Here is a 26280-nt window from a genome sequence, read left to right as displayed (position 1 = left end):
CATCTCGATATTGGTTCGCATTTGACTTGTAACACATACGCCAAAAAGTTTCTAAATTTATCATCTGAAGAGAAGCTGCAATTTTTGGAATATGAGTCGGACAAAGAGGTTGCTTCAAAATCCCAGCGAAAGAAAACAAAAGCTTCTGACAACGACCAGAGAAACTTTGAAGAGGCAGAAAAAGAAATCAAACCAACCAGCCCCTGGGAGAATTACTTTCTATCAAGTTAAACAGTTAGACAAATTGTACACAAAAGGCGGTGCTGCATTTGGTAGTATTGCTAACTTGAAGAAGGCTAGCGGTTTCACCAGAGGCAAAATTGTTCGCTATCTTCAGTCGAAAGCCCCGTACACGAAATACAGACAATTCAGGGAAAATTTTCCCCGATTGAAAGCTGTTGCATATAGAATAAATGAAATCTGGTCTGTCGATGTTGCGTATATGGATAAAGTTGCCCAACACAACAACGGTGTAAAATATTTGTTAGTGGCTGTGGATGTTTTATCACGTTACTTACGAGTTCAACCAATGAAGGCCTTATATGCAAAAGATGCTGTTGAAGCGTTCAAAAAATGATCAAGAAGAAACAGCCAGAAAAAGTATGGACAGACAAGGGATCAGAGTTCAAAGGAGATTTCAAAAAATTTTGTGAAAAGAAAGGAATTCATTTATATACAACAGAAAGCGAAACCAATTCGGCATTTGCAGAGAGGAACATTCGCTCGCTTAAAAACATCATTTACAAATATTTGGAAGAAAAGTGGACTTAGACATATATTGAAGATTTATCCCAGTTTGTAAATACTATAAACAGTCGTGTTAACCAGGTAACCCTTTTAGCACCTAATAAAGTTTTCAAAAAACATGAACCAATTTTAATATCATTAGCAGTCAACACAACAAAGTACACACCAAAATACGAAAAAAGAGACCTTGTTAGGATTGAGCGAAATGATCCATGATCGGAGCGAATGAGGGTTTTTCATTTGAAAACGAACAAGTTCCAAGTATTCTCGGCTTCAAGGGTATAAAAGACAACTCGCATGATGGATACATTCATATTGGATACAAATCACACAAAACTCTCAATAGACACCAAAGTGATTTCCCAGTCGATATAACCTGTGGCTCACAATTAATATTTGTCTACATAGACATTATAGAATATCAAATTATTGGAGACGTGAGAGCTCCTGTAATTAAAATCATTGAGACCGAAAGGCGTTTAAGAAACGGCAGCATAAACACTGTTACACCTATTCATCACAAGACATTTACAATTCTGGATTACAAGCCCATACTATCTAACAATATTCAGAACATTAAAGTGGAGTTGAGGAACGAAGCCGGAAAACTTATTCCATTTAATGGTACAGGAAAAGTGATAGTAGGCTTAAAGTTTCAAAAAAACAAGTGAAATGGAAGCTTACTACAGCAACCAAGCATCGCAGTCGATGCCACATTTCTCCGGTCATTATCGTCAAAGAGGAAGTGGCTTTGGAGCCCTCGCAGCAGGTATTGGAAGAGTTGCTTTACCATTGGCAAGGAGAATTATATGGCCCGCTGCCAAAAGAATTGGCCGAGAGCTTTTAGTGCAGAGTGCACCTGAGTTGGTTGAAGTAGCAACGAAACGAAAGTCGGCAAAGCAGGCGTTGAAAAGCACGGTTGCAAAAACAGCCCGAAAACAATTTGGTGGTTCTCTCCATTCACGCATAACACGAGGCCGGCAAGTTATTAAACGTCGAAGACAACACTTTGCTAAACCTCGAACCTACAAGAAACGTTTCACTAAAAAAATCATTTCTTGAAAACCACAGCCGAGAAGAAGTTGACTGGCTTTTTTCTCTCGTGTCAAAAATGCGAACTAATATTGTAATACCTTCCGAAGCCACTCACAGTTCCTTGGATTTATTTGAAAAACCACCTTTGCTAGTCACCTTTGATCAATCATTTGAGCAAAAAACTGGACCACTTTATTCTCCCTCTGGATCATCGCTCGAATTTGAAGTTGTAGGCGATCGCAACAATTTCATAGATTTGCAGAAAATTTATTTGGAAGTAAAATGTCGAATACAAAATGTCGATGGAACTGATTTACGATATGACGCAGGTGATCCCGCTAATACTGATGCCGCATTTTTTGTGAATAATGTCCTTCATTCCCTATTTGCTGACTGTACTGTTTCTGCAAATGGAATAAAAATCTCTTCTGCCAATGGACACTATGCTCACAAAAGTTTCATAGAAACAGAATTCTCGCACGGGACAGATGCAAAGAAGACTTGGTTAAAGTGTCAAGGTTATGAGTATGAAGCAAACCCTAGCGCAATTGCTAATGCATTAAAAGATGTAAGAAAGCAGGCTGCGAGAGAATCAGCTCAAATTACTCTTTATGGAAAACTAGCTGTTGATTTTTTCTCGTGCGAAAAACAATTAGTAAGCGGAGTTACCCTGAGAATTTCATTCCGAAGGTCACAAGATGATTTTGCCACTATAAGTGAAGCAGCTGGCAAAAACTACAAAGTAAAAATTGACGAAGCCAATCTTTTTGTTAGAAAGATGACTGTATCAGACAACGTAGTCGGAGCCATTGAGAAAACACTTTTGAGAACACCTGCAATATATCGATACAATGAAGTGATAACAAAAACTTTTCTTGCAACAACGGGCAGCAAAGTTAGAAGCACGAAGATATTTTTACAAAAGAACCCATAAGACGACTTATAATTGCATTGTGTGCTGGTGATGCTTTCATTGGAACTAACACAGTAAATCCCTTCAACTATCGAAAATTTGGGCTGCGTGAGATTACAGTGTTCCGAAACGGTTTCGCTACAGCCGGTACACCAATGTCAACAATTGACAACAAGCGTTCGTACTACAATTCAATGAGCGCATTAGCCTATGTAGAAAACGGTCATGGAATACCATTGAGTGAATTTTCAAACCATTTTATAATGGTTTTCGACCTGACTAGTACGCAAGAAGTCACACATGATTTTATTCATCCTGAACTAACAAATTCGTCTATATCGGTCGAGCTAAAATTTGATACAGCTTTAACAAACAACCTTGAAGTTTTCTTCCTCGGTGAAAAATCATCTACGGTGTATATTGACTCTGCAAGAAGCGTATCCAAAAATATTCTGCCTATGAACGCATACTAATGGACGAAGATCAAATTTATATTCAAGTTCAAAAGTGCAAGCATCTCAAATACAAATTTCGAACTGTTTATACCGCTGACAATTATCCATTAAATTTACCTGTTAACAGTTTTATAATTGTAAACGCATCACAAGCTGATTCTTTTGGAACGCATTGGGTGATGCTTGCCAAACGCTACGCATACCCCGTACTATACTTTGCAGATCCGTTAGCACTACCTCTGACTGCCTACAAAGATGTTTTCTCCCGTTTACAGCAATGTACTGATTTGCATATGATGATGGATGTTATGGAGCACAGAAGAGATATTCAATCCCCCCTGCAATCAGCAGACTCACGACTGTGTGGTTTATTTTGCATCTATATTGCGCACTATTTTTATAGCAGTAAATTTCCTTTTGTACCAGATGTAAATGAATTGCAATTGCTAGCATTTGTAAAACATATGGAGTAAAATTGAATTAAATTTTTCTATGACAGCTTAAGTTTAGACACTAGAATTTTTACAGAACTGGAAGTTCATTAAATAGTCTGAAGTCTCACGTACAAAACTCCCTTGTCCACTCAAAAGAATATTCATAATCTGATAGAGAGAAGATGAATGTTCACCATGCATTAGTTGACAAAATCGTTTTATAGTTACATCGGGGATAGTAGAAGCATGTTTGTTAGAAGTTGTAGTAATGGTTGAGAGTTTTTTCACAGGATTGGGCAAAGGAAGTTGTTTTTTAGTTTTGTTGGTTGAAACATGATTAAACTTTGATAAATACTCCACAGCGACATGTAAGCGAGAAACATTAGCACCACGAGTAACAAAGTTTTTCTCGGTAGGCAAAATAAGAAATTTGAAACAGGTCAGGAGACAATGTATCGGCACAGGAGCATACGGAGAAAAAACATTTTTGTCTTCTCAACTTGTATCCTCAAAAATAAGATGCCAATGGCTGGAACCAAAGGAACAACCATCAATAACGGTCGAAGATGAATGATAACCGTACGCATAATTTTCTATTCCAGAATCTTGAAGTTTTGGTTCTGTGTCGCAAATAGTGTATTTGAATCGTTTTTGAAACTTTTTGAAGTATTCGGGACTGTTTTCGTACATAGCTTCAACCATAGTAAGAGAGTAAACTGAGTGAACAAATGATGATTTACCTCTATGAATTAGTGGGTTTTAGTTGAGAACACTGTGTAAACAAATTTTCAAGGTCGTTCTAAGATGAAAATTCATTAAATTTTTCGTTATTTTAATTGCTTGTAAACAAATTCTGTCTAGACATTAAGTAAACAAATCAAGGCTGTCTGGTTTTTCCGAAGCTCCGCAAACAAATCAAACCTGTCTCATTTTCCCGAAGTTCTACGATCTTAAACCTGTGGTAAACTTTGGTTGTTTTCATTGCTTGTGAACAAATTCTGTCTAGACATTAAGTAAACAAATCAGGGTTGTCGAAGTTGTGGCTGTCGCAATTTCCCGAAGTTTTGCAAACTTTGCTGTGATTGGTTGACGACTCGAAATAAAATCTATTTTTAGTAACAAACAAATTTCAACTTCATTGTTCGTATGTAGTCATGAATACACATTGAATTTCTGCAGAACTTGAGAGACATCTGTTTATTCATATTTTACGGCTCAGTTGACAATTCCTTACAAAAATAAAAAATCTCTTTGCTCATTCCATAGTTAATTCTCCCAGTTATAACGAAATGCCTGCAAAAGATCAAAACCTACCCGTTAACTGTGAAAAATGTGGAAAATTTATTGCAAAATACAATATTGCTCGCCACCGGAAGACATGTATGATGGGCACGCTTTACTGTAAGAAAAGGAATTGTAATTTTGCTACAAAAAATTCTGCAGAATTGTCATACCATATTGCGAAGGCTCACGGAGCAAAAGTTCGTAATACACTGAACAAGTGTGTTGTCTGTCAGAAACAGTTCCCAAGTTTCTACTCACTTCAACTTCATCGCAGAAAAGTACATCAAGCTAGCACAAAAATTGGGTCCTCAAGCTTAATCCGTGTTCGTGAGATTATGGAGAAAGTTGATAACGATAGCGAGTCTCTGAAAGAAGAACTAGCAGCGTGTCAGCATTTACTTGACGATATGCATTCTGAGCATGGCAGACAGGAAGTTTTCAACTTCAGTTTATCGAATTTGGACACCAAAAAGATCAATTAAAAACTCGATCAAGTTTTTGCAAACCTGAAATGTGCAGCAAAAGTTAACCTCGCATTGGGGTTTCTTTTGCAAAATGTAGAGACAAACGAATACCGATATTATTATCCGCGTGAAAATAACTTACTCCTGGATCGAGCTTCTCTGCTAAGCAATAAAAACGATTTATTGAACCTGCAGAACGAAATTGAGAAACTTGACTTGATTGAAACATGTACAAAAGAACGTCAAAACTCAAAATGGCGATTCACAGTAATTACAAATGTTACCGTTTTTGTAGCGCTTCTTACGAATATACCTATGGGTTGTACTGATTCTCCTCTTCCAGAGCCATTGTTAAGGAATCCTGAAGTAAATTGTCTCGTTTCAAATGGACACAATGAACCATATAACGATAATTTGTGTTTATTCCGTGCAATTGCTATTCATTTATGTGGATCAGTAGATGTTGAACCAAATGCAACAAAAATTTTTCACAGTTTTGTTACTGCAAGTGGTTGCGACCCTGAAAGTTTCACAGGTCTTTCCTCTGATCAAATTCCAATAATTGAAGAACTAATCAAACAAAACATTTTCATCTATGATTTTGACATTGAAGACGGTGAAATTATTGGTGAACTTGTTCGACGCAGCGTTGAATGATATGAGGAAAACATTAAACTGCTTCGATACAACAACCATATATGTTATGTTAATGATATCAATAAATTCTTCAAGAAGTTTCTTTGTCCCAGCTGTGATGTCTTTTTCAACCATTCAGGTCATTTCAACCGTCACTTGAAAACTTGTAAAGAACGAAAGAAAAATGTCTATCCGCGAGGTGTTTATTCTTTGCGGGAAACACTATTTGAGAAGCTTGACAACTTCTCAATCGCGTATCCAGAAGATTATACCCTCTTCAATAATTTAGCCGTCTTCGACTTCGAAGCAATATGTGTTCATTCAGTGGATATCAGTAACACAGCTACAACATCGTGGATTGGTACTCATGTACCTGTATCAGTATCAATTTCTTCAAATCTGTTGAAAGAACCAATTTTCTTATGCGAAAAGGATCCCAATCGTCTCATCATATCGTTTGTAGCGCAACTTGAAACCTTATCAGCAAAAAACAAAGCGGACTTGAGACCCAAGTTCTTGGAGGTGGAAGCTGAGATCGAAACCAGGTTGAGTGATATTTCCTCTAGACTGGAGATTATTTCCGAAAGTCAGTTGGAAAATAGTATCAAAGCAGAAGATAGTAATGCTTCTAAAAAATTTTTACGATACCAACAAAAGCAGCTCCTTGATCTCCAGTGTCATTTCAAAAATTATGTTGACACTCTACCAGTTTTTGGATTCAACAGTGGTAAGTATGATCTGAATTTGATCAAAAGCTATCTCATTCCTCATCTCCTTAACGACAAAGCTATTACACCTACTCAAGAAGACAAATCAGTTCATCTCCTTCAAATTTGGGGATATTCAATTTCTGGATATTGTAAATTTTCTCGGTGGAGCAACAACTCTGGACTCCTTTCTGAAAGCATATCAATCGAAAGAAACAAAAAGTTATTTCCCATATGAATGGTTTGATTCGCCATCGAAACTTGACTGTAGCCATCTTCCACCTTACGATTCCTTTTTCAGCAAACTGAAAAACTTGAATCCACTGGAAAAAGATTTCACTCAGTTCGAAAAGTTGATTCAATCTGGAAAAGAGCAGTCGGTAGTTCTCCGGGAAATGGGACTGAAAGAAAAGCCTAGAACTGGAATAGAAAACTATGCTCTCCTAGAAGATTTGTGGAAGATGGAGAAAATGAAAACTTTTCGAGATTTCCTTCGTTGGTATAATAACAAAGATGTTGTACGAACGTTGAAGGCAATGGTGAAAATGATGGAGTTTTATCATGGTCAGAAAGTTGACATGTTAAAGCTCGGGTGCACGCTACCCAATTTGGCAAATATCTGTCTTCATAAATCGATGGATAGAAAGTTTTACCCTTTCATCGAAGCTGACAAGGACTTGCGTGAGAAAATACGAAGTGAAATGACTGGTGGTCCATCAATAGTGTTTACGAGGAAAGCTGTTGTAGACGAAACATTCATCCGGAGGTCAAACAATGTCTGTAAAACAATAGTTGGAATAGATGCTAGCCAATTATATCCTTTCTCCATGTGTCAAGCGATGCCAACTGGACTCTACACTAGATGGGAGTTTGATACCAATCTTCAAAAGTTCAAAGCTCGTCAAAACAAAATCAGGAAGTTTGAGAACATGGTAATGTCTTTCTATCAAGCAAACAGACCCGAATGTACTATTGAAAGTATCTATACAACTGGAAAACAGAAAAAAATTGATTCCTTTAGTGTGGATGGCTTTTGTGGTCATTGTCAAACAATTTTTGAAGCTCTCGGATGCTACTACCACTTCTGTCCCTGTAGAGAAACTCAACCAATTCTTGATAAAGACGAATTTGAAAATGGTATCCGGAAGCGTGAGTCTGATATCTTACGAAGACTTCATCTGGAAAAGAAAGGATATAAAATTGTTGAGATGAGAGAATGTGAATGGTGGGATCAGCTCTATGGGATGAGCTCTATTTTGAAAGATCATGTTCGAAAAAATTTTCCCTACAAGTTACCTTTGAGCAGTGAGACGCTGTTGACGCGGATACACGAAGATAAATTATTCGGATATGTTCAATGCGATTTAGAAGTTCCCGAGGAGCTTCGTGAATGATTTGCAAACTTTCCTCCAATTTTCAAAAACTGTGATGTTGGAAGAGAGAATATTGGTAAATTCATGCTGGAATATGCCGAAAAAAACGCGTTATTGTTAAAACCACAACGAATGTTGATTTCGAGTTACAATTTAAACAATGGAATAGTCATAACGCCATTATTAAAGTTTTATTTGAAGCTGGGTCTACGCTGTACCAAAATCCACAGATTCGTTGAGTATACCCCGCAAAAATGTTTCAACGGTTTCGTACAATCTGTCGTTGATGCAAGACGAGAAGGTGATGAAAATCCGGACTCTAGCTTTGTTGCTGAAACTATGAAATTACTTGGAAATAGCTCTTATGGTTATCAGATCATGGATCGAAGCCGACATACGCAAACACTTTATCTCAGCGATGAAAATACTCACAAAGCTATCAATAACCGTCTTTTCAGGAGATTGAACAATGTCGGGAGAGGTATATATGAGGTTGAGCTAGTGAAGAGTACTGTTGAACATCGTGAGCCGATAATTGTGGGATTTTTCATCTTGCAGTACGCAAAATTGAGAATGTTGGAGCTTTACTATAACTTTTTTGACAAGTTCTGTGATGTTCAGAAATTTGAAGAGTTTGAAATGGACACCGATTCCTTGTATCTGGCGCTGGCTCATGAAAATCTATATGACTGCATTCGACCCGAAATGAGAAGCATTTGGAACGAGATAAGAAGAGATGACTGTACAGAAACTTTTCGCGCCGACAGTACGTGCAATTTTTTTCCAAGAACTTGCTGTCATCAACATGTGAAGCATGACAAGCGTGAACCTGGTTTATTCAAGGAGGAGTTTCGGTGTACCGAAATGCTATGTTTATGTAGCAAGACATATTGCTGTTATAATTCATTAACGAACAAAACTAAGTTCAGCAGCAAAGGACTCAACAAGAATGTTCTGGAAGAAAACAGTAATGGACCGTTACAGAAGTACAGAAGAGTCCTGAATGATGCAGTAAATGTATACTCAACTAACAGAGGGTTCAAAACCGTAAATCATCGGGTTTTCACCTATGAACAGACTAAAAGGGGACTTTCATATTTCTACCCGAAACGAATTGTGGATAGAGATGGAATTCACACAAAACCTTTACTGATCTAAACTGACAATCTATTTGCTTCCAGAACTTTTAATCTATCTAAATTGATCTCTGTTGAACACTTGATAAGATTGTGATATTAATTTGTCAACCTAGTAAGTGTATTGTATAATTAGTCCCAGTCGTTGTTTTCGTTGAAACTAATAGATAGAAATAACAGCAGATTTTCAGCATAATTTTAGTCTTCTTTTCGGAGTTGAGCTAGCATAGTTCTTTCTAAGCAGATTCCTCAAATTCTTGGGAGAGTTCGGTGTAAACCCTAGATAATGAATAAGCTTCTTTGTTATTCAACACTTTCCCCTCTGATAAACAGTAACCGTAACCTGGAACATTCTCGGAATTCTTAACATTTTGCTCTAGCAATCTGATTGGACGAGCATCTTTCCCGTTTCCTTTTTAGCATTATTTTCTGGCTAGATGCACGAAATTTCCTTTTAAGGAAATCAATTATAAACTATGATCTTGCCGAACCTTTAGAAGTCTGCTCTGATTCATTTTACTTCTCGTTGCCCCAGAGTTCAGATTGCCTAATTTGATTTTCTGTTAGCAAAAGGAATCATCCTATCGATATGATATTTTCCTCTTTTCATGTGCTGCTAGGGACCCAAAATTTATATTGACGTCATCAATTGTAAGTACGAGGAAATTGAAGTTCTTGAACTAGTTAAACCAAAAATCTTAATGCCTAATAATATCTATAATTAGGGCGTTTTTATACCATTTTCCTATCCCACCATAACCAGATATGATACACAATAATAACCACAGTTGAAAATCTTAACTTGTTATAACAAGATTCGATGACTCATCAGCGACTAGAAGACTGGTTGTCTTTATCAGTCATATTACGTGTGCCAAGTACTACTCCAGTTACTTGTAACCTATTAGCTATCTTCGTACATTGGTTCAATATAACAATGTAGAATATCAATCAGATAATGTACTCAACGCTATGAAATAGTTAGAAATAATCTCTATTTATGTTCGCCTACAGTTAGATAACAAATGTCAATATTACAAGTATCGATGATTCATCAGCAAATTGGTAATATGTAATCAATCCTGATACATGTAAAATCGATTACCTATCTTTATACATTACTGTCAAAAATCAAATCTTAATACATGTAAAATCTATAACCTATCTTTATACGTTGTTCCAATAACTCTAATGTTAATACTTGTAAAATCTATTACCTATCTTTATACATTGTCTCACTAATTCAAAGATGACCTAAATAAGTTACAATTGCTATAACCAATCTTAATACATGTGGGTCGTCACCCCCCCCGGGCAGCTCGGTCCCTCTATATACTACTCATATCCTTATAGAAAATTTTGCTGGTTATCCTTATCGTTTCATTTCTTTGTGTCAAACAGAATACTCTAAAATTGAGACAGTACTCTAAAATTTAAATTTCACAACTTTTCTGGTTTTTCAAAATTGTTGCGAAACTTGTTGGAACTTTGAAATCAAAATGAACAATTATTTTTACAAAATGCTTGACTGCAAAATAGGGATTGAGACAATGAAGCTTAACACGAACTGAACTGCGAGAAACTTCGTGAAAACAGGGTAAACGGGGCAAAATGTCAACATTGACACATAGTTTTTTGTGCAGATAGACACAAACCCGCGTTTTTTTCCGAAACAGAGGCTCGGCAAGTAGTATTCAATATTCATGCTAATTGGCTTTCCGCTATTTCTGCTAAACAAAAGCATTGTCTGAACTCTCATCGGTTATGACGAATCAGCAGAAAATTCCAGACCACATTCGAATCTTCTGCATAATTTGCGCAGCTCTATCTGCTTATTTCTTTCAAAAACCAATCTGTACCCAGTTTGAACTTTAAAAGATTTGGCCGCCTATTATCCGACCGGTCAGCTTCGAATTCAATTGTCCGCGTCCACAATTATAATGGTATCTTTTTCAGAGTCAAGCGAAAGTGCGATGAACTCGAAATTTTAATTTCTCTTCCCACAATTCGATTCGATATTCACAAAAAATGTTTGAACTTATGCGTTCTCTGCCACTAATCACCAGGTGATTCAATGAGTATCACAATTGGTATTGTTCTCTTTACAATTACAATATTAGCGTCACAAAAACTGTCCACAGATCCAGCTGAGACAATAAGCAGAAAACGTTTAAAGATTCCAACAGTTTTGTTTCCATTTTATTACCGTATAAAAGCCCCCATAGGTTCTTCACCAGAGCGGTCAAATGTCAGCACAGTGTGGTACCCTCCCCAATTTGTCAAACTAGCAAACTAAGTGGGATTTAAAGAAAGGTCTTTTCACAAATGAAACAATGAACAAATTAGATCTATTTTTGCCTTTTATTTGCATATTATAGACTTCATTTTTCGTGTTTTTCAATCTTTATAGGCATTGAAATGACTTCAAAATTGCCTGGGGTTAGTTACCTATTACAATGGCCACCAAAGCTTTACAAATGACCCTTCGTCGCCCTCACTAACCCAAACTACTACCCAACCCCCTCCCCTCAGCTGAAAGAAGAATACCGAAATATCGACATCTTTTTCATCGAACACAAAACTCAAGTCTGTACGTTCAGGTGTAGGCGGAAAAAAATACATTCAAATACACAAAGCGTGTGCAGAAAAATATGATAATAATGAATTGCCAAATCAAATATATAGTCGAAAAAAAGTTTTGACTATGCAGATATCGAAGGAAAGGATACAATCCATATACAAATGCAGAAGCGGACAATACTTTCCTAAAAAGTCGGAGATGTTGGAAATATTTTTCGTGGGTTGAGACGAAGGCAGTGCATCTGAATGAGAGTAAAGACTAATTTTCGGTCGCTAGAATGGATTTTCATCCGAAATTAGTTCAATTTGTGATGCCGGCTATAGCACTGCCCATTTATGATAATATCGGCGTAATTTCATACCTGAGGAAACAGTTTTTATTACCAGAGAAAATGTGAACTAATTTATAGCTCTGAAAAATTAAGGCTACTCATAAAGCGCACATGAATTTAATACCGCAGTCGCTCAACCCGTTAAATGATATAATTTCATGCAAAAAAGACTGACCATATCAAATTATCAACATTGCAATCAGTTCAAAGGTAGACTTGTTCTAGTTTGGGAGATGAAAACCTTCATGTTTTTATAGTCTTTTCATGTTCATTCCTAGACAACGTTTTCCGTTGGTAAAAAATATTTTCAATTTCCTACTGAATTATTTTAGCATTTGATGCTTAACAAGTGTTTTAAGTTCATAGCTGTTTTGTTAACTTCTTCGTCATTTCAAATGGCTATCTTGGCGAGAAAAAATGATTCATTATCGGTTCATTTTTTAAATCTGTTTTTGGACCTAGCCCCCTATCAACCTCAACCCTCCCCCTTCAACAATCAGTCGATTTTTTTTCCATTTCACGGGCTCACAAACTAGTGATAGTCATTTTTGCAGTCATAATTGCTTTGTAGGGTTATTAAGCAGAAAGAAGTAGGGTTACAATACAATAAGTACATATTTTCATAAGGGTGCAAATATAGCAATCACAGATTCTGTCGCGGTAGAAGAAACTGATCTCTATTTTGGCGAGACTGGTACGGAAGGAAAGCATGAAATTTTAGACGAATTAGCAAATTGAGAGTTAAAGGATAGAAATGAAGCGAAGTGCTTCTAGCGGTTTAGTGCCAAGTCATTGTCTTTTTTGGCACCTAATCCCAAAAATCGATTTTTCTTTTCTGTTTGTGGTGGGAGGTCTGAAGAGATTATAAAAAGATTAGTGAAATAACCTGGATTAGTATAAAAATACTTTTCTATTCAGCTTCGCTGGTATACTGTTTCTAGGTGGCTAAGAAAAAGAAAAGAGGACTGGAGACAAAGGACAAAACAGCCGCCGAATGTTCTTAGTCGCCTCGCTTCTACTCTAACAACCGCATGAGTTGGGAAATTTTTGAACTATACTATTTGGTACTATACACAAGTTGAGGAGTTGAAATTTGGCACTGCATCAACACTGGACAATTTATAGCTCAAAGAAGCAGCTGCTGTTAAGAATTACATGGAAATCAGAAACTGAATTCGATTTCTCGCAGCTAATTTTCAGTGTCAAAATAAAAACTACTATAAATAAAAACTAATAAATTTTTCGGTTCAAAAGAATCTTGACATTTGGATAAAAATCAAGCGCTCGTTTATATTGACCAGTATATCAAGAAGACTGTGAGAATTGCTCGAAGGAAAAAGTCCCGGCTCCAAGCAAAGAGTGAAAAAATCTTTTTAAAAATGACTAGAACGAAAAAAAAACAACGAAAAAAAACAAAAGCAAAGAAAAATGAGTAATGCAAATTGAGGAGGCCGTTGCAGTAAAGAAAACACACGATTGGAGTATGAAACAAAACAGACAACATTGAACATCGATTTAAAAATTGGAGTTTGTAGCGGCTGCTCCTGCAATTATGACAAAATGGTTTAGAATCAACCTGTTTGTTTCAACAGTTCCACATCTGCCCGGATACTACGAGTTCGCAGATGACTTTTTGCGAGTGTATAATTTCCATGTTGCTGCCGTTGAATGAAGTCAGAAAATATACCTTAGTTTGGAAATATTTTTTCCGGTATTTGGCATTCTCTTACATTGGCTATCAGTTTCCAAATTTTCAGTTTTCCAGCAATTTTCTTTCAAAATGGAGCTGAAAATGTTTTAGAATACTATTGCATTTCTTGATACTCTCCTGTCCTGTCAATGAACATTGTACAACCATTCATTGAATGAACTATTGTGTTTCATTGAATGAACTGAAAGGCGTGTCTTCAGCTCAACCCTAGTTTTCAATTAGATTAATTAGCAACAAAATGAAACCAGACCAGGTTTCCGATAACGTCAACGAGTCAACACAAAACGAAAACAATTAATAACCTGCGAACAAAAATTTTTCTGTTCACTTTCAAAACATTTTTTTAGTAGAACATCACTTTTCAGTAGTTTTTTTTAGTTCAGTTTATAATTTTGTTTGATTACCTGTAGATGATGATATCGAAAGATTCTGAACAGAATGTGAAATGATTGCAAAATTTAAAATGTCTCCGTGTTAAATCTTTTCAGTAGTTTTTTTTAGTTCAGTTTATAATTTTGTTTGATTACCTGTAGATGATGATATCGAAAGATTCTGAACAGAATGTGAAATGATTGCGAAATTTAAAATGTCTCCGCGTTAAATCTTTTGTTGCTGTTCCCCAGTCGAGACCAAATGGTTATCTTGCAAGATCTTGCAAGAATCTTGCAAAAAATGGTTATCTTGCAAGATCTTGCAAGACGAATGATTATCTTGCAAGATCTTGCAAGATGAACGGTTATCTTGCAAGATTCTTGCAAAAAACCAAAGACATCAAATAATGAGTAAATAAATTGATGAGATCAACCCTGTATGTCTAAAACGCCGCTGAATTGATTTTTTGTCGAAATTGATGTGCATTTGTTGCGATAACATAAGGTTTTTCACTGAAAAAATAGGTACATGTCGAAAATCGCAAGTGGTCATATTTCTCGACCTTCCAATCCTTGCTAAACTTATCCTATAGTGGAATAGCACTTCAACTGAAATATAATTATAGTTTAGAGAAAAAAATTGGGCTCCAAAATTTTTTCGGCCTGAAATGATTTTTTTCTCGGGCCTTAACGGAAAGTTTCATAAAAACTTTAACGTCGATAACGTATTTGAAATAATAGTTTCCCCAAAAAAAGTTAACTGATTGTTTCAATGGTCATTTATGTTCAAACCAAGTGTGAATGATTTGGTAAGCACTAAAAAAGGTTGTACAAAACCATCCAGTGCGTTCCAGCTTATGATATATATTGTTTTATTACACTTTTTGTTCTGTAATTAACGATTTTCTGTGAGTCCATTCTTTTTAAACGATTATTAGGTAGCAAGTACCACACAAACTGAATTTCAACAGTTAATTGAGAGTGATCAGACATAAATTTCCCTCAGAAAAGGCAACCATAACGTTCGTGTTGCGATAACATAACGTTTTCCACTGAGAAAAATTAGGTACATGCCGAAAATCGCAATTGGTCGTATTTCTCAACCTTCCAATCCTTGTTAAACTTATCCTATATTGGAATAGCACCTCAACTGAAATATAATTATAGTTTAGAGAAAAAAATTGGGGTCCAAAATTTTTTCGGCCTGAAATGATTTTTTTCTCGGGCCTTAACGGAAAGTTTCATAAAAACTTTAACGTCGATAACGTATTAAATAATAGTTTTATGCTCTCTTCTTATCGTTTTTGTTAAAGTAAAACTTTTTAGTTCAGCATGTAAAATGAATCAGATCCAATAAAAATATTATTTTGACATTTGATGGTGCATACCAACCATCGATGGTTCCCTGGTGGCAAAACCATTTTTGTGATATGGGTTCTCCGAGTTTGAACTTGAATTCACGTATGATAGTTATCTACATAAAATATGAAATAGGACGTAGATATGCGAATCATTCAAAAACAAACAAAATTTAAAAGTTATGTTTGCATGTGTTAAACTTTTGTTTGCCATCGATTAGATTCCATATCATGGGCCTTGTAGTTACCTGTAAAAACAGCTTTCTTTTAGTATCGCTGGCTTTATTTCACCAGTGGTCGTTAACAATATCTATTTTTTTTTCGTTGTAAAAATCGTTGATCGACTGAATCCATGTGTTTCTTTATTTTTTCCATTCCTCGTTTGCTGCATACTTCAATTAATCAAATTATATCATTTCTGGTTACGCTGCAGAGTTGTTCGCCAATCTTTGCGAAATCTTTTGTTAATGACATGGCCATAAAATTATTTATTGAAAGTTTTAATTTTCGGGAATGTTAAGGATGCTGGTAAATATTTCCTTGATGGGAAAAACATAGGAAATTTTTTGTTCCAAATAAAGTTTACTCTTAGGTGTTTACCACCTGTATGAGGTATTTATCATAGTACTGAACAAGTAGAGGGATGACAACGGAATGGCAATGTATAGGAATAAGAAATGTTTTTTGACGGTAAAAATTGCTTTTGATTTCACTCTCTGAGGACCGCTGCAAAATTTTTGAAAATACAAAACACTTACCAGTAAATGCGTTACTCCACATTTATTGTCTTACAATGGAACCAAATTTAGCTGGAAGGTTGAAAGTTGGAGGGTCACTTACGGTGGTTTTATGATCGTTTTTAGTGAAAGTGAGGACAACGTTGACCAACTCGGTTGTTAGGATCTGGAAATTCCCATTACAGTTTTTTATTAATGGATACTCGCCTTCACGAAAAAATCATTCCGATATGTTTTGCAATTATCAATCGTATCTAACTGTGCGACCTTGAAACCATGCAGCCTTATGATAAGTCCCAAATGTGGTTTGCTTGTAATATACATTTCGTCACATAACCAGCCAGTGATGAGTTTTATGTAAACGTTGAGCCCTTGAGCCCTATAAGAAATCATTTTTGTATAAACATATACAATACCGCCGTTCAGATTTTTCAAAAACATTATTTCCATCTCCGCGTGACAAAATTGCAAAGAAAGTAAACGTAATGCATAGACAAAGCAAACAAATGCGTAGACAATGTAAACATAATGCATAACAAAATGGGATCCCATTGAATGGGATCCCAACCCATCTTAGGTTTTTGTTCAGTCAATTCGGACCGATCGATATACTCAACGTAAAGGGTCATGAGTATTTTCATTAGAAAACCCGTCTAGCGTAAATTATTTAATCAAAAAGCCTTTTTTACTTTTGTTTTTTTTTTCACGGAATTATGGAGTTTTAATATTGTTGTGAACTATTGACCAATTTTCATTGGTTTTGTTGAAAATTTTTGTATTTTATGGCTTTCTGCCTATTTTGTTGAAAAATATGCTAAAAATGTTAACAATAATGTTTTGTTTTTAGTTCTAAAAATAGAAGAGTATTGTTGAACTGTTTGATTCAATTTTTTGGCTAAAATTGTTAGCAAATAGTTCAATGTTGATTTTTTCAGCACAATTGGCACGGCATTTTACTAATTGTACTTACAATTCCTTTGAGAGTGTTCTTGAAAAAAATGATGCCAGTTTATTGCTAATTTAACTCAATAATTATCCGAAATGCATCCTTTATTTTGATATACTTCATTTTTGTCAAATTATCCATTCCTATAATATTCCTTAAAAATTGCCGGAACGGAGTTGACGAGCAGCATTAGCACAACTAGTCTTGGTCTAATTGTTTTTCACAGAAATAATGCGGATTGGAATCAGTCGCTGTTTTCTATTAAAAGATTTCTGTTTTTTTTTGTTTTTTTTTAATGTTAATTACAGAACAGAAAAATACAAACAGGGCTTAATTTTGACAGGTTCAGTTGACTTCTTATGGATTTCCAGGGGAACCTATCTAATTCTTTAGTCGAAAGTTATTACTTGTTTTGAATTTTAAAATTTTTTTTTTCAAATTAAACATTTGGTTAATGCGCTTTGCCGTTGTTTTCTTTTTGTGGTCAAGTTGTAGCTTACGGTCAATCTAGTGGATTAATCTTGAATATTTATTGCGGTTTTACGTTTTAAGTCACTTTTTGCAATTCTTTTTCGGGTCGTGATTCATTTTCGATAGGTCAGAATTGATATTCATGGTGTTTAAAAAGGAGGCACGATTCACCATGTCGATTTCTTTACTGCACAAATTATAGTTTTAATGGCCTCGACCGCATCTTCTAGCAAAAATTTTTGGTATTTTCAATTTTGTTTATTTTGTCGTTCTTCTCATAGTCATTAGAAAATTGCTGGTCGTGGTTGCTTTCTGTGGATAACTAAATGGACTTCTTAACTCATTTCAGTTGAGTGCTAATTTTCCTGATAACTTCGAAGTCAAAAGATCAAAAAAAGTTGGACTTTTTTAACTTCGTGTTTTGCTGTCACTTTGACTACTTTTTACCTAGTCTCATTAATTGCAAATCGAATATCAGAGCAGTGGTGCTGACGAAAAGCACAATTGAACATATCTAATGTTTTTAGTGCATTGCTTATTGTTTTTTAGCAGCTTCGGCACCAGTTTTCGGCAAATGTTTAATTTAATATATGACTTTTTGGAGATACACGACATATTCTAAAAAAAGTCCGATTTGAACGACTATCTTTGGAGACAAGAACGTAATTGATGATTTTAGTTGATAGCTATTTATAATTGATATTGATATTTGATAGCTTTTTTGTCTCGTTGTCACCTAATTCAATTACTCAGAGGCCACATATCACAATATTTGTGTTCAGGGAAGGCGCAATTGATTATATCTGACTTCTTACGGAACGAATTATGGTTTTTCGCTACTTTTTCATGCTCTGATTGTATAAGTACAATTTCTAGAGAAAAGTTTATACTCTGACAATGTTCATACCAAAAATGGGCAACCAGGTGATGCTGATGGACAGTATTGATTAATCAGCGGTTACAGTGTTTGTACTCGATTCAATATCGAGACGAGTATCACATGAATTTAATAATTCTGTGAGTTTTTTTTAGCAAATAATCTTTCAGTGCTGACACGATAGAAGCCGTTTAACTTAGATATATTATTTTCAAAAACGCCATGCCGTTCATTAATATGCATCTATCGTCATTCAAGTCATGCTTTTTGCTAAATAAAAGTCGGCATTTGTAAGAGCTACAAAAGATTAAGCTAATGGAGGAAGCACTTTGGATATATAAATGTACTATATGTAATTTGAGCACTCTTTTTTATCATGTTCCCTCAACATTTCTGCAGCTTTTGGCGCTTTCGCATTTTGGTAATTTTTTTAATATGTATTGTACGACCTTTCACTTTTACTGTTTTAAGCCCGTATAGCTAATAGTTGCACATTAGCGTGATATCTGATGCATTATCCTGAAGCAAGATTCGAAATTCAAACAAACGGCTCTCTAAGTTCATTCTGAAATAGAACTAAAAAGTCATGCAATCGCTTACCCTATACGCTAAAATTTTTAGTCCAATGGTTCATTTTGGTCACTACTACTACACTTAAAATCTACGTTACACATGTGATGATATTTTTAGCGGATGAAAATTGATCTTTTATCACGCCGAATCACTTCCTTCAAAACGTGAAATTTTGATCTATTCTCATTTCTCGCTTTCTTTTATGCCTTTGTCTTGTTCTGTTCATGGTTGAGATAATGAATTAATGGAGTTTTGAGATTAATCCTTGTGATTGAATCTGACGCCAATTTTATCAGCCCTGATTCAATTTTCAGTTCCTCTCTTCGAAATCAATACTCCGTTTAGGAAAAGAGAAACGCATAGTATTTCCAAGATTCGCTTCTTCAATTAAATTTAGACCACTTTTATATCTGCCTCTTTTTATAGAGCTATCACCTAATATTCCAAAAAGAGAGCTCTTAATCATAATAAAAGAAAATAAATCAAATTATTCAGAAATGCAAGCCTTTTTAAATGGAAATATTTTCGATAAATTTTGGTAAAATGAGAAAAGTCAGACGCTTAAGGGAGACGCGATATGTGATATTATTCCCACGGGGGTGAAATCGATCCCATAAAGTGATTATTTAAGGCATCTTAGTTCTAAACAGAGAAAGAGAGAGCTTTGAAATTTTATAAATACTTTTTGAATGGCTTTGGAAATTGAAAACACATGTGTATTAAAAGACGGAGTATAATTCTTGATTGGCAAGGTTAATTATTCTTGGTTTGAAAAGACACCTGGCGTTTAGGCGTTAATCTTTCATCCAAAATGGCGCCAAAGTACAAAGAAAAAGCTACGGTTCCTCTCAACATCCGAGTCGCTTTTGAAGTGCCATACAAAGATTAATTTATTTTGTGTCACCTGCTCTGAGAGCTATTAGAGTGACTACCGACCCAGATTTGCTATTTTAAACTCAGACACAAACTTTAAATGTCAAAGATATGCATGAATGAAAGCAACAAAAGATATTAATGCAAAAAAGTTGGGTGGGTGCAAAAGCTTTAAGAACCTATAGCGAAGCAACTCCAACAATCTATAAGAACTATGTTTTAGACCAGCAATGATCTAATCAAACTTATCGAAAAAATTATCAAAGTGGGTGTACTTTTTGCAAGTTCTTAAAAATTTCAGTTTGCCAATTTAAAAAAAGGACCCAGAAAGCAGAATTGGATTGCGAGGCCCCAACTATTTTCAAAATAAGCTCGTCATCCGATAATAAAAGTTGACAGAAAAAAAATTATACGCATTTTTATTGTAAAACATAGCTTTGATAAAATTTTTTTGCTGCATATACATCACTTCTTCGTATATAATATGGTCTTTGTTAATCAAATTATTGTTGCTTCAGTCGCACATAATTAACCTAACCGAATTCTAGTTTTTGTTAAACTATAATTAAACTAAAACCGATCAAATTTTTAGTTAAAAAGTCACTCAGAGATGACATTCAATCATCAACGTCAACAAAAGACTACAGGGAACGCACTAATAGGTGATTGACCCATTCTCAAATGACTCAGAAGAACAGAAAGAGTTATAGCTCAAGCTTACCGAGTTTTAAAAATCAATTAACTCTAGTGCCCAAATAGAGAATAAAGTCAAGGTCTCCCGCTAAAAACTTTTACTAAAACTTCATGATTCAGAGAAACATAATGATCTGAGAAACTATGGCAAAAACTCTTGTTCTGACTAAATGAGAAAATATGTACATCTTGCAATGCGGACTCGCATACTCATGAGCGCAGCAAGAGCCTGAGTTTGAGGAGTTGTGGCAAAACTTGGAATAGCACCCAGGAAAGAAGGGAGCAAAATAGGGTTGCTGGCAATGGCTATTGGCATAAAAGGGGCTCCTGTAAACATTTCTCGTCGACTTCTCAAAGAACTGGACCTCAGATGGTCTTCGCAAGGATGCTCTGGGCTTCATGGCTTGCAATTCATTTCTCTAAAGGTATGATGACTAAATAACTAAGGGTTCGGCCGAAGTGGAGGTGCGCACATCTGGCCATAAATAAGGATAACAGTTTGAGAAACCCTTGAAAGTTTTAGCTACGCGTGACTTAGTTAAGAACTTGTCATAAGACTTTTGTTGATCGGTATTTGTAAGGTTTTTTGATTAGTCGACTTTGCTTTTCCTAAAAGAGTTTCTTATGAAGCAATTTACCAGTTAAATGGCACTTTGTATTCTTTCAAACATTGAAATTTCGAACTCTTACCAGTATAACTCTGAAACTGAATCGATTCTTCTTGCTTCATTATAAGGCTTGACACTAACGCATTTTTTTTTACAAAAGATCCTAAAAACTCTTTTAGTTTTAAAAGCAATTCGCTCATTTTCATCTATAGCTGTTCATTTGTAATAGCACACTGTATTAGATAGCTGGTTGAACAGACATTCTTTAAGCTCTGATCAACTGATTCGGAATCAATTTTTCGCTTAATCTACAAAAAATAGCTGGAATAATGTTCAATTTGTTTCCTCCCTTTGTAATGCTATTATTGAAGCGCAATGGTTCTTGATGTTGTCAATCATTTGCTTATTGTCAAAGAACAACTTTAGAATGAGAGTGGAATTAATTGAAGATTAAATACAAATACTTCTGCGGTCATATGTTTATTTTGATAGTTAAAACTTTTAAGCTCGTTGATAAAAATAAATTATAAAAGGAGTGGGAACTTTGTGCATACGCACATTACCGATTGTCATTGTCATATCTGTTGTTAATTGAAAATATTTTGTAGTTGAAAATATTTTGTAGCTGAAACTAAACTCAAGGTATCAAATTTGAAACAGAATATGGTGGCAATTTTCTTAGGATCACTGAAACTGTCGATATGAATGACGTTTTGTGTTCTAAATAGTGAAGAGGAAACAGACGTTCGGTTTTCAATTGTATGCCGTTCATAACTACGATTGACGTCAGAGTAAATCATCATCAACAGTGTCCTTCACATCCGGTCATGCATATTTTCTTTAAAAAAACACTGCTATTCAACTAATAGTTTCAATGACCATTGTGCGAGACTTAGTTATAGGTATCCACAACTGCTGACGCACGACAATTGATCTTTAACTCAAAGCACTTTTAAACCTTTCGAAATATCAAAAAAAATTGATTCAAAAGCTTTTGTTTCGTTCTAATTAAACCTTTGCTTGCTTTAAGCGTAACGAGAGACCTTAATTAGACAAAACTTTCAGAAAACATCAATTAATTTGACAAAATTCAATCTTTTGCATTTCACAAATTTCAAAGCCAGTTTTGATATTAAATAAAATATCTCAGGAGGCTGTTATGAACTTTTCAAATTCACATCAGGCAAAAACGAGATAGGCATTAGTCCCATAATGAATTATTAAGAAATTGGAAAATGGCACCTTAATATCTGAGAGCAATTTTTTGTGTTTTATACCGTAGTATACAAACACTATCTCTGAAAAATAGTTGAAAAAAATTAACTTGGTCAACCCATCTCAAAATTTTGCACTGAAGAATTAAAAATTTGCTATTAATTTCAAAACCTCGTGCATTTTTTAAACTGCCACGTAAAATAGCAAAAATAACGCTCAACTCCACAAAATTGTTTTTGGGTAGAATAAGTAGAAATTTAGTTTCTAATGCACAGAACTCAACAAAAATCTCTAAGCAAACCAAGATCGAGCGAAAAAAAATACAACGCAATTATCCCTCCTGTCAACGTCTAAAAGTCAAAGTCTAAACTATTTCAACATTTAACACAATTGGGCGTTTTTAACGTTCGCTTTTGCTCTTGAACCAGAAGAGCTAAGTAATGGCCGCCAGGTTCAACTTAATTGTTTTTAGTTCGGGGCTATTTTTCAGTTGGAGTCTAATTTCCTGCCAATCCGAGAAGACAATCTCGGTTGCGATTGTCTGATTGGTCTATCAAAAGGCGCAAATATGTGTGAAGGATAAATTTTGAGGCGAGTTCTTGACTCAAATTAAGTTAAAAGAGCACAAAGCTTTGAGTTATATTAGAGCAACTCTTTGCTCGTTATGTTGATTCAATGCCAACACCATTCTAGTGAGAGTAAAGTTTGGGACGTTTGCGGGTTGAGACCCCACAATCTCTTAATTGATTGCAATCCTGTGCTCTCCACTGAGCCAAATGGTCCACACTGCGAGAGTCTTACTATGCTCTCTTACATTGAGCTATCATTTCAAGCTCCATCTTATGATCACAACTTACTAACTGGAGTGTATACTCTAACAAGTTATTACTGGGATAATTTGACGGTATAGAGGTATGAACTAACTCTTGTAGTAGTGAGGTCTGCAGACTGCACACCACCTGTTGAGAGTCATGGCAGCGAGGATGAGGAGGGAACACATGGTCTTCAGAGAATAGATGAATAGATTCGCAGTGCATCTGAAACACATTCAATTTAGTTGCACTCACTCCGCGTAAATGAAATAGTGCAATGTAGTTAAATTGTATGAAAAAAGACAACTTCGTGATTTTTTTTAACTCAAACGGATGAATTGTAAATATCTTAGTTGGACGATTGAGTCTTGGGTAATCAAGCAAATAATCAGTCAAAGTCATTGGGAAGCATATTTCTCCTTTGGACATTTCCCGTTCTTCATCAATTGGTATCTATCGTATTTTGCAGAGTTTTGTAACATTAGTGACAAAAGAAACCCTTACTCCCCCCAGTTGGGTGAGAAGGATGCATTTAATGAGAAAACTCTGCACTCGTGATTAGAAAAGAAACTCTTACTACTAATTTTGAAAAGGTTGATGTTTCCCTAAGTGAAGGAGATAGAGCTGGAAAGTATCTCATTATTCACAGCTGTGGTCAATAATGAATGCAATCCAATTAAGCTTAATCGGTCACTCGACATCTGCTGTCTAAGACCCGTGATAAGGATTTCGTCGGAATCAAACCTAAGAATTCGTCGGTTTTCGTCGGTTTTACTTCGCCAAAACCGATCAAAGCCCTTAAGTTTTTTTCATCGTTTTGGTCGGTTTTTGTCGGTATTTAAACAAAAGAATTGTCGGTTTTTGTCGGTTTCAAAACGTAAGAAGCGTCGGATTTTGTCGGGATGATGTATACGCTATCCAAGTACCAATTTGAGGTTTTCATAGCAACATAATGCTGGATCCAAGAAGTTTATTATAAATATTTATAGTGCCGCGCATAAACCGATACTTCTATGTTCAGACTTGACAGTTCCGATGAAGCCGACGCTCCTTACAGCAATACCGATGATTCCAACAAAACCGAAAACAGCAACACTTCTTACAAGTAAAACCGATGAAATTGGCAAAAATCGACAAAAAACGACGCTTCTTACATCATTTTTGTCGGTCTTTCTCAACACGGGGAGGTCAGACTGCAAGATTTTCCTCCAAATATCTCTAAATGTCCACACAAAACTGGGTTATCAAATTATTCACAAAAAGGGGGAGGTGGAAAATCGATTGCTTCAACTTCGCTTTTGCTCTTTTATGTGAACCATGATTGTTCCGACCCCACTAGTGGGGGGGGGGGGGGGGAAGGAACTATATACTCAAATGGGTTTTTGTTGTTCAGTCAATTTTGGCCGATCGATATATTCCTCGTCAAGAATGTGAGTGGTATCATTAAAAGTTCGTCCAGCGTAGAATTCGAAACTAAAAAGATTTTTTTGAAATTCTTTTTTTTCGAGGAGTTATCGAGGATTGAAGTTTTGTGTGAAAACGGGATAATTAGCATGATTTTGCTCACATTTAGTGAAATTTTTTCTCCAAATTAAGATTTTCCGTTAATGAGAAACCTGATTTACAGTCTAATGGAGCCCAATGAACAAAAAATTAGTTTTCAAAGAATCGCTCGTGTTTTTTTGGCTTCATAGTTTTCGTAACTTTAAAAGAAATTTTGATTTTCGTTTAGAGGCTTTCCTCATTTTTTGGAGTCCTATGGCATAAAATTTTTGACTATATGTTCAATAAGTTTCATAATGAGCAATAATTGAACCTATCTAGAGCTTTGAGTGGGCAGCTAACGGCAGTCAAGACTTTTCGAGATTTTTTTTAACAATAACCGACCCTACGCTTCTTTTCGTAATTTTAAATGAAACTTTGTTTTTCTTTTTGTGTTTTTACTAAAACATTGGAGTCCCATGGCAAAAACTCATCGACTGAAATTGCAATAGGTTTTGTAATGAGCATTAGGAGAACCTATCTAGAGCGTTGAGTCACAGCTAATGGCTGTTAAGAATTTAAAAATGGTTTTTCGAGAACCTCTTTTAACATTAACCTATCATATACTTATCTGCGTAAAGTGTAAGTCAGTCTCAGTAATGACAGGACTCCTTTTCTTTCTACTGCAACCAAAATTATTCTGGTTAGTGGTTCTATCCGCTAACTATTTGTTATATGACATCAATGCCACAAGAATTCAAAAATAAAAAAACTTTTTTTTGGATTTTTTCTTATTATTGGTCGCTCTTGAAATCTTATCATATTATCTTGATACTGATTTTGGCCATTGGCTTAGAAAAATTGTTCAATGGACCATGTTTAAAGTTATCGGAGAACAGCTTATGGTTTAAATGGCTTCGACACTTTCTTCTCGCACTTTTCTACTGAAATTTTGTTTTTGCCCGTATTCGTTGTCGCTTCCATAGCCATAAGACGTATTGTGACGTCGAATTGATCACCTATGCACGAAAAATATTTTTGCCGCCAATCGAAGCATAACTGAGTGTATTTATTGATTTTTGTTCAAAGCTACTGAATTTAATAGCTGTTAAACTTTATAATAGATTTTTCGATAATTTTTTTTAACATTAAACGATCCTAATCTTATTTTCGTGAACTGTAAGTCAATATTAGTAATAACCGAAACCTTTTATTTTCTACGTGAACCAAAAATAATCTATTTAGCGGTTTTATCCACTAACTATTGGTGTTATGACTTCGATGCACGAGTTTTCGTTATTTTTTTTTAATTTTTGGATACTTTTTCTCATAACTTTGGTTCCTTTTGGAATTTTACCACATTATCCTCTTGATTGTTGCATTTGCTCAGAGGACGCTAAAGGGATCATGCATATAATTTTCAGAGGAAAGCTTATGCTTTAAATGGCTTCGACACT

At 35.4% G+C, this 26280-nt stretch overlaps 2 protein-coding genes across 3 annotated transcripts in view; one reads left to right on the top strand and one right to left on the bottom strand.

The window, feature by feature from the left end:
- LOC142337679 (prostaglandin E synthase 3-like) overlaps window positions 1-26280 on the top strand; it is a 250825-nt gene that overhangs the window by 66472 nt on the left and 158073 nt on the right. The window lies entirely within an intron of this gene.
- Window positions 1-26280, bottom strand: part of LOC142337678 (uncharacterized) — a 152772-nt gene that overhangs the window by 48961 nt on the left and 77531 nt on the right. For both annotated transcript variants that reach the window (XM_075387110.1, XM_075387111.1), the window contains exon 3: window positions 23454-23566. In XM_075387110.1, coding sequence (XP_075243225.1) covers window positions 23454-23566 — 113 coding nt within the window. The remainder of the gene's footprint in view (window positions 1-23453; window positions 23567-26280) is intronic.

The sequence above is a fragment of the Convolutriloba macropyga genome, chromosome 4 (genome assembly GCF_964194025.1).
Source record: "Convolutriloba macropyga chromosome 4, txConMacr16.3, whole genome shotgun sequence".
Lineage (NCBI taxonomy): Eukaryota > Metazoa > Xenacoelomorpha > Acoela > Convolutidae > Convolutriloba > Convolutriloba macropyga.
The sequence above is the reverse complement of the archived record's forward strand: the minus strand, read 5'-3'. Positions and strand labels throughout refer to the sequence as shown.